The sequence below is a fragment of the Rhododendron vialii genome, chromosome 2a, assembly GCF_030253575.1.
Source record: "Rhododendron vialii isolate Sample 1 chromosome 2a, ASM3025357v1".
NCBI classification, from domain to species: domain Eukaryota; kingdom Viridiplantae; phylum Streptophyta; class Magnoliopsida; order Ericales; family Ericaceae; genus Rhododendron; species Rhododendron vialii.
In genome coordinates this window covers 2,390,216-2,399,487 of record NC_080558.1, presented here as the reverse complement: position 1 = coordinate 2,399,487, position 9,272 = coordinate 2,390,216, and the positions used below count along the sequence as shown (strand labels likewise).

Genomic DNA, 9,272 nt, shown 5'->3' with positions numbered 1-9,272 from the left:
GAAAATGAATGGATGGATGGAACTGGGACAAATTGAAATTTTTTTTAAAACTAAATAACATTCTAAGTTTTTTTTACGAGTAAATAAAATTTATATTTTAAAAAATTGTTATATTATTTAATTTATTGGTATAGTAAATTATTATAACTTAGAATTGCCAAAAAATAATTAAATATATTAAGTTTTGCAATTATATAATTAATGTTAGGCATAATAAAGTTTGAGACTGCACAAGGGCAAAAGAGTCATTTAACAATTTTTTACATCATACACCATTCCTTCTAATACATCATCCAAACAATCTACTTTTTAATACACCATCTATAAATATCACATCAATGTGGGCCCTCCCTTCTTAACTAATACCCCTTACTATCTTATCACCCCTTCATAAATAATACACCCAAAACACATACGCCATCCAATCGGGCCCCAAAGTCGCACACGAATTGCAGTGAAAACAATGTTTTCACTTTCAGAATTGACAATTTTGACCACTACCTACTCCATTCTTGTAAATTTAATTATATTATTCGTTTTGTGTGTTTTATTCTTTTTTTTTCTTAATTATTGTTAGATTCATGTGTTTTGGAGTAATCATGTATTTCGACGAGAGGAGTTTAAAAATTAAGTACTACAAAATTATAATCAAAAGCAAAATAAAGTTTGCCAAAGACGAAAAAAGTATCAAACATCTGTCTTATTTATCTAAAATGCTGTCTCATTTGATTTTTTTCAATATCGATCCATTTTATTTTTATGCTTTTCTAATTCGTCTGGTTGATACAAACGATTAACCTAAAAAATTACGACAATAAACTAAATAAAAAGTCACAAAAAAAAACACGAAATAAATTTCATACCACTCGTCGTAACTTGGAGTATAAATTTACGAAAAAACGGGGCGTTGCGCGAGACCGAGGTGGGCCTATGTACCTTAAAAGTTAGTCGTAAAATTGTTTATTCGTGGGGATACCAAGAAGAAAAAAATGGGGTGAGTACAGACACTCCTCCATTTCCCAAAACACACCTGATCCTTTGAAACCCTACCCATCGTCATCGTTTGAACCCTACCCAGAGCCTTGCCGAACTTCGACAAGACAACCATAGCTGGAGCTTCTATAGTCACTGGGGAACCTTGTGGGAGTTTTTACGAGACGTCTTTTCTTTTGGTAATGCGCGGGGACTAGGAACAATACAAAATGTTGGGCTGGCTGGACACGGAGCAGTAGGAGGAAGGTAGTTACAGTGGACCTGCGGCTGAAGCTCCCTTCTTCGACATGTCTCAAGGAGGGATATCCGATGTCCTCCGCCAGAGAGATCAATACGTTGGGGAATGGAGAGCTCCCATTTCGAACCTCACAGCCCTATCCGAGATTTCTAGCCCTGTTGCCTCTTTCGCTCAAGCAGGTTCTTTCCGACTCGTTTTTAAACCAACGGACGGATTGGTCTATGTGAGTGTACTCTTTTCCGAGAAATTTGATGTGCATTCGTGTTTGTATGTGAATGTTACAATCGTTCACCAAGACGAGTCGAAGTCTGTTTCTCGCCATTGGTGCGATGAACGCGTTGAGGAAATATCTTTTCCCTCTTTCCTTTCATCTATTGAACTAATTGACTTGGGATTTGTTTCGGGCTCAGTACTCGTTAGATTTGATATGAGGGTCCTGTTAGATGATTTGGAGCAAGAGAAAAGAGATTCTGAATCGCCTTCTTTCATTTGGAACATAAAAAATTTTAAATTGTTTAAGGATGTTGTTCAGAAACATAAGATCTTTAGTGGTCCATTTTCTATTGAAGAGGGCTTGACGGTTCGAGCAACCATGCATCATCTGGCTATTGGTGTTGAGTGCATGGAAATGCAAAAAGAGAAGGGTGCTTGGATTTTTCTTAAATTATCAGTCCGCCAAAAATATAAGAATAGAGCGTGGGTTACGAACGCTTGGGGAAGAATCAGTCAGCGTAGTGATGAGATTGTCTCTAATAACTTTACTGCAAATTCTGGGCTTCGAATGGATGCATTGTCTGTGTCTTTGTCGTGTTTGAGGGCTCGGGAGGAATTTTCCTCAGTGCGTCAACATGGGAGTTCTTATGGAAAGGAGTGGATGCTATCGATGAAAGGCAAAGAAACATATGCAGCCCATATTCGTTGGCTAATTCAAAATTTTGGAAGGCTTAAAGAGGTTCTTAAGAAGGAGGAGAATGGTGTTGCTGTCAAGAGCTCAAGTTTTCAACTTGGCGAGAAGATGTTTCATCTTGCTATTTATCCAGAAGGTAACGAAGTTTCTTCTCTTGCTTTTTTATTGTTATTCGAGCTGTGCATTATGTTATTTGAATCAGTATTGGAAGGTGTATGACTGTGTTTGTTTGTCGAGCCATCTAGGATGTAGATTTGAAGAGACCATAACCTAAGCCATGAGGTCATTTAGATGAAGCCACCTCTTCAAGGGGCTAACCACCTTCCTCTCCCCTCATCCTCAGAGGTGACGCTAGTCTATAAAGCATACGGTCGGCTGACACCATTGGGAAAAACTTAACCACTAATAGTGCACTATGATTGTTGTTGTTTCTCCAATATGTCGCCATTAACAAAGTATATTCTCAATCCAGGACTACGAGACAGCAGCACTGTATAATTTTCCCCTCCAGAACCCCTCTTCTTTCTAGTCTTTCTCATCTTTTTGCTGCACTCCTCTCTCTCTCTCTCAAATAAACTATGGCAATAAGCACCAAAATCTTAATTTCAAACACTTAACTGATTTAGAATTCAGCTTGATTGACGCAGGGCTTAAGTTTTTTAATTTGGGAAAATGTGAATCATCGGGAAAGTTATGAAATATACAAACTTTAGAGTTGTAAGTAATTTATTTAGTACTTATCTTTCATTAAAATCTTGGACACTGCTACATGTATATCCTTGAAACTCATTTTTGTTGGAAATGGTAGACTTTATTTTGTTGATACAGCGTTATTTCTCTATAGAACAATTGCAATTTGAATACTTGTATGATCTCATCTCCAATAATTTCTAGAGTCGCCACTGCTCTCTCTCTCTCTCTCTCTCTCTCTCTCTCTATCTACACACACACACACACACACACACACTGCACTGTATATGAAATCAGTGTGCTAGTGTGAAGAAAATGAAAGACTGAGTGTGAGAGGGTAAGCTATGAGAGTGATTGTAAATAAGTAATCCTTCCTCCATATGTTGATACTTTGCCCCATGTAAAATTGGTTTTAATAATTAACGTGGCGTGCTCTTTGCTTATTGAGTTTTCTGAAATGGTCAGGATAACTTATGAGAATATGTGTGCTTACTGGTACAGGGCTTTCTCCTCCATCAGGCCACCTATCTTTTTACCTTGATGTTGAGCATTCCCACGATTCATATGGTTCGAGTTGGCTTGTAGCTTTTGAGTTATCGATTGTGAGACCCAAATTAGCTGCTGAACCTTTTGTGAAGAAATCATTGGTCAGGTTCTCCAATAGTAGAAAAGATATAGGTTGGCCGGATTTTGTGTCTCACAAGGACTTCTATAGAGATGATGGCTGCCTTGGTGAAGATGGGGTTCAGTTCCGTGCTAAAATTTTCATTCTGAAGGAGAAATTTCTATCTCAGGATACCAAAACGTTGGGGAAATTGGGAATTTCATTATCTCAAGATAAGATACTAAGCTTTCACATTTGGAAGATACGGAATTTCTCTACTTTCAAACCTCTTTGGGATTTTGAAAAGATCATTAGCCAAGCTTTTCAAGCAAGAGGATATGAGCTTCAAATTGGTGGGTTATTGAAGTCATTCTAGTTTTCGTCATTGATGTAACTTTTTTCAAAGCTTGATTAATTTATTTCTTGCTAAATGATTGTTACAGGGGTCTGGTTAACATCAACTGACGTATGGGCATCCTTGGAGTTACATTCACCACTTCTGGGTGATCGTGATTTGAGTTGTTTGATCAGTTCCTGCATAATTTTAGTGAACCAAGAGAATCCTGACAGATGTGTGAAGCAAGAGTTTACAATATCATCAAATGGTAGAAATGATGTCAAGTTAATGGAGCTAGAAGTGTTGAAATCAAACAATGGATTTCTTCTAAATGAGACAGTTATTTTCGTTTGTGAGATCTTAGATTTTCAGGTCAGTTAGCAAACAAAAAAAAATATTTCTGTGTCTGATAGTTTTAAGAAAAACATGTAATTAGGTCCTTCTTTGTTTGTTTGCTTTTCATAATTCCTTGGTTATATGGTATTGGGTGGTGATAATGCCACGATTGTATTGTTAGGGACACGATAGGTTATGTTGATTGACTACTATAACCTTTGTTCAATGAGTCAAAGAAGCATTTGTGGGTAACAATGTCAGACTAGATAAAGAATCGTGTCCTTAACAAATACAAGCGTGGCATTATCCCGATCCTTTGAGATTTTGTTGAAATTATATAAATTGCATCTCCTACCAATCTTCTAACGACATCTTTTTCTTTTATCTTATTTTGTCTCGCAGGCTTTATCTGCCAGCAGCAGTGAATTGCGGGAAAATGTGCCGGATAATATTCCTGAATCAATTGCGGTTATGGAGGCTGGACCTAGTAAGGAAAGATATGCTGTCTTGGCTAAAAGATTATCCCTCTCTGTAGACTCCAGAATGCAACACCTTGGGAAAAGGATTTACGCTGCACTACTTGAATTGTCTACTGATGAGAGTTTTAATGAGAAGAGGATGCTTAAAGAATTGCTTGAGATTGCAACAGGACACACAAATGATTCTGAACAAGCAAGTAAATTGTCTGATATTCTTGTATGTTTTGCTGGTGAAGTGCCAAAAGTTGCTGGATTGATTGTTCAAATGGCAATAGAGGATTCCAGAAAAGCTAAAGCTGATCAAGCAAATCTTCGGAGTCAGCTTGAAGAGAATGCTGCATTGTCAAAAAGATTGGAGGAAAATTCAAAGGAGCTCAAATTAAAGATGGAAAAAGTTGAGAGTAAGCTCATGAGCGAGAAACAATTGTACAAGGAGGATCTACATCAGAAAAATGAAGAATATAAGGTATTGGATAAGACTTGCTTTCTCGAGTGTCTTTAACGATTGAACTTCTCACTGTTTTTGCAACGTTTTCCGAATTCCCTTATCCAACCACATGCCAATAGAACATTCTTTGAAATTCCGGTATTAGTGGGGCAAAATCACGAGTGACCAAACCATAGTTAGAGTTGTAGGTTTACCGAACTATGCTCAAATGGGGATTCATTCTTCTAATGATATCATAAGAAATATTGAATTTTGATGTCTGCTTCATGAAACTGGTGGGCAATGAAAAGTAAAACTAGAACTGTTGGCCGATGGGGTCAGTTCGTAAGCCTAAAAAAGGCATTAGATTTGGGTTATGGAAGTATGATTAAGTTAGCAAACACTAAGCATATAACTTGATCGTTTGATGCAGTCCGTTTTCAAGGTTTTTAATTTGTTTGAATCCTTATTAATGTCTCGGTTGCTCATTCCTGCACGTCCCTTCATAATTTGCACCATAACTTTGCAGGTTTGTACTTTGTAATATTGATTTTGTTCTGTAATTGTTTGTAAAAATGGTACAGAAAGCACTCAGAAAGAAGGAAGATGCAATTAAACAGCTGAAGAATGGAATGGAGGAGGAATCGAATAGATATGCAATAGAGAAGGACGCCTTAGGTGAAAAATTGAAAAGCATAGAAGGTGGGAAGAAAAGATCTGATCAAGAAATTAAGAAGCTAAAGGACGTGATTAGACAATTACGTGAAGAAAAAGCGAACCTAGAAGCAGAATTTCAAGCGTTCAGGGTTTGTGTCTTCTCTTCTCCTTTCATGATTTTGTAGTTTTGGATGCTTTCACGCTATACTAAATATTCATTGTTACTTCATATATCCATGTAATATTTAGCTCATCATTTTGTTAAGATATAGAACTAAAATAGAAATTTAGATTGAGGATGCCTTCATTTATTTGGCAGAACCATTGGTACAAAGATGCAAATTTCCTAGCAGCTCTTTGCGGTTGGCAATTGGACACGTTGTCAATCAGTGAATTGGAGACCATTCTGAAAATCCATGAAGAAGGATATAGTAAAATAAGTGATCTCCTGCAACAGCACAATTAAGTCAACCTTGGTATGTGTACATTCAATAGCTTAAGGCATTCTTCTTTTCTCTTCCAAATTCTGGAAATTACAGAGCACATCTGCTATCTTATTTCTTGAATATTTATGAGATTGTACACTACAACAAAAAGGGTTTTACCTGGCACTTGGTTCCCCGCGATCACGAAAACCCCTGTTTATACTCTTTAAATGTCGTTTGCTGCAGGTGGAAAAGCCAAAGTTTCAGATGGATTATTTTATGCTTTCCCCCCAAATACCAAAACGATGTAGTTTGGATTACTTCTAGTTGCCAAACTTTTTCCCCCTTTGTGTTTTTCCTATTACAGCGCTTCAGACCACCACCACCACCGCCACCACCTCTCTCTCTCCTGTGGATGGGGTTTTGCACGATGGGGTTTTGCTTGCTATTTGGCTCCAAGACACAAGAGACTCTTGGCTTGTTTAGGTTTATTGCGTCAGTGTTGAAGATAGTTTGCCGTAGGTCCCATTGTAAGTCTATTATTCATGAAAACCTGTTTCTAGTATTCTATTTTCAGCAGCAGGCCTTAGATTAAGCAGACTATTATTATATTATGTAGTTTGACATCTTTATGATTCATAAGTTTTGAAACTAGTTGAGAATCATTCCATTGTTGTTTTCGTCATAATTTCTACTTCTCAATTTTGTTGCTTCTCCAATGTTCTAATAGTGGTTATGATGTTTTTCCGTGAAATTCAAGATGCATCTTCTCTTTAATTGACTTCAATTTCTTCAAGTCAGTCCTATAATGATTTCTGCTAGTTCTCACAATTTCTTCAAGTCGGTCCCTCACAAGATTCAAGACAAAATTTTATCTTGGTTGTAATTTGCAGTTATGTGAATGTGGACAAAATTATACGTGAATTGTTGGGATGTTATGTACTTAATAGCTACATGTGCAATCTTATGGACTATCAAGGAATTTGGAAGTTTTGGAAAGTTAAATGGATCTTCCATACCTTTTATATCAAATATTCCTTTCCCCTTCTGTCATAATATTATGTTGTTCTGTCTTCATGTTTTGCTAGTACATTTCGTGAAAATTTTGGCTGATTTTATGGCTGGTGATTCCCTCCCATTCAGTTATAATTTTTCTTGTATAACCATTACAAGTGATATCTACTCTTGACTGATCCACCTACGCACATACTTTTTAGTAAGTTGTATCAATATTGTATTGTTTTTAGTTTGGTTCCCTCGGAATGTACCAAAATGGGCATTCATTTTGTGGCTTGCCTGTCTTCAAAGGCTTTCCACTAAGGACAGATTATGGAAGTGGGGAATGGAGGTTGACCCTATTTGTGTGCTTTGTTCCCAGGCTGATGAGTCTTTGCAGCACCTGTTCTTTCATTGCAGTTATTCAAGCAACATTTGGGAAGTCATTTTATCCAGATTTCAGATTCAAAGGAAGGCTGGTCTATGGAATTCTGAAGTTAGTTGGGCAATTCATTTCTGCAGGGGTAATTCTTTTCAATCTCTCCTTTTCAAATTAGTCTTGGCTGCAGCAGTTTATCACATTTGGATGGAGAGAAATTCCCGTATCTTTGGTGGGAGATCTAAATGTGCACCTGAAGTGTTGGATGGTATAGATGAGTACATTAGATCTCGTGTTTCTTCTTGGAAAGTGATTCCTAGTTCAGTGGTTCAGTGGAGAACCAAAGCATGTGTGAGCTTTGGAAACTTCCACGTAGAATTTTTGGGCCTGGTATTCCCAGAGTTTTTGTAGAGTGTAGCTAGGTTGCTTGTACAGTTTGTTTTGAAGAGTGTTTTCCCCGTTGTTTTGGTGCTATAAAATGATCTATTTCCCAAAAAAAATATTGTATTGTTTGCATTTTGGAAAGAAAGAGAAGTTATTCATTTTTTGACCATGTTATTCATGTCCACCCATGATTATTCTTGTAAAAAGAAAGTGAAGAACGAGAACTTATTCACTTTTTTGAGCTTGCTATTCAGCCCATGAAATTCTTGTTAGAAGCCAGGTAGAAGAAACTGCTATTATTCAAGCCCTCGGCAAAATCTGTTGTTATGAGACACAAGCTCAAAACTGACAAGAATGCAAAAAGAAGTTCCTGTTCAAGGAAGTTCTCAACAAATTCCTACGTCAACTGTGTGCAACTGGATATATATATATCCCAGAACATAAGGAAAACAAGTAGAAAGAACCATCAAAAATAAATAGATGCCCCCTTTTATCAGAGAAATTTTCTGTCTTACTTTCCATTTTCCAACATAGATAGGTTTTTCTGCCAATCTCAGCAGCAATCGAGAGCACTGCTGCCTGGTGATCTCCCAGAGAACTGGTCTCGGCTCCGACGGCTGCAGTGCCAGCAATGGGTGTTTGATCTTCTCCATTTCTTGCTTGATCTTTCTTACTTTGCTTTGAATAGGAACACCCAGGTATCTATCTTTTTTGTTTGTTGCTATTATTGTTGGTGGTGCTGGGCCTGCTGGCGATGCTCCTTCTCTGCTTCATAGAAAAGTCGCACCTATGACACACCTCACACCTGTTTTCCTCTTGCTTCTTGTGGAGAAATTTTTCAGTGCCGGGTGGGTACCACGTGATGCCCGCTCGGAATAAATTTTGTAAGTTCTAAACAGACTAATTGTACCACCATCACATGTGGTTCGTCCTCTGCAAAAAGAAATGAAATTTTGGGATACATAAAAAAGTAATTTCGTGCATAATTTTTTAAATTTTTTAATACTAAATTAAAGATCTAATTGAAAATTTTAATTGGGTGTGAAGAAATATTAAAAATTATTAGAGGAAGTATTTTATTTGTTAAATTCAAAATTTTCAATTCTTTTCGCAGAGGACCAACAATATGGAAAGAGGGAGTATTTTTTTTTCTATTTATATCTACTACTCCTTTAAAAAGCCTGAACAGACCAATTTGTTTTCTACATTTTTCATTCTGAAATACCCTTACAACGAGGCTGAATAAACCACTCCCATCCCGTTTCTTTTAACAATGCCCGTTTGATGCATGGGACAAAAAAAATACATTGGTATTTTTTTCAGCCCCGCGTATCAAACAGATGGACACAAAAGCATTTGATAAAAAAGATAGTTCAATTTTTTTTCTATTCGATGCACGTGCTACTATTATTCACATGTA

General features: G+C 37.0%; 1 protein-coding gene across 3 annotated transcripts; it reads left to right on the top strand.

The window, feature by feature from the left end:
* Window positions 1-990: 990 nt before the first annotated feature.
* LOC131310063 (uncharacterized) lies at window positions 991-8,021 on the top strand. Of its 3 annotated transcripts, XR_009195110.1 has the most exons (8): window positions 1,008-2,274; window positions 3,330-3,785; window positions 3,876-4,141; window positions 4,508-5,050; window positions 5,596-5,817; window positions 5,988-6,144; window positions 6,340-6,623; window positions 7,472-8,021. XR_009195110.1 is itself a non-coding variant. In XM_058336874.1 (7 exons), exons 1-6 carry the CDS (start codon window positions 1,281-1,283, stop codon window positions 6,132-6,134), a joined length of 2,628 nt encoding a protein of 875 aa, XP_058192857.1. In that variant the 5' UTR covers window positions 991-1,280; the 3' UTR covers window positions 6,135-6,144; window positions 7,472-8,021. The 3 variants fall into 3 exon arrangements, 2 of the variants coding, with proteins under 2 accessions (XP_058192857.1, XP_058192848.1); XM_058336874.1 differs by lacking the exon at window positions 6,340-6,623 and having other exon boundaries at window positions 991-2,274; XM_058336865.1 differs by lacking the exon at window positions 6,340-6,623 and having other exon boundaries at window positions 1,081-2,274; window positions 6,854-8,021.
* Window positions 8,022-9,272: the final 1,251 nt, after the last annotated feature.

What these genes read in the sequence shown, in the direction of transcription:
- LOC131310063 (XM_058336874.1), top strand. Translation starts at nt 1,281, where the DNA reads ATGTCTCAAGGAGGGATATCCGATGTCCTCCGCCAGAGAGATCAATAC. An exon ending in AGGATATGAGCTTCAAATTG is followed by an intron (nt 3,786 to 3,875) that starts GTGGGTTATTGA and finishes TGATTGTTACAG; the next exon opens with GGGTCTGGTTAACATCAACT. An exon ending in CAGAATTTCAAGCGTTCAGG is followed by an intron (nt 5,818 to 5,987) that starts GTTTGTGTCTTC and finishes TTTATTTGGCAG; the next exon opens with AACCATTGGTACAAAGATGC.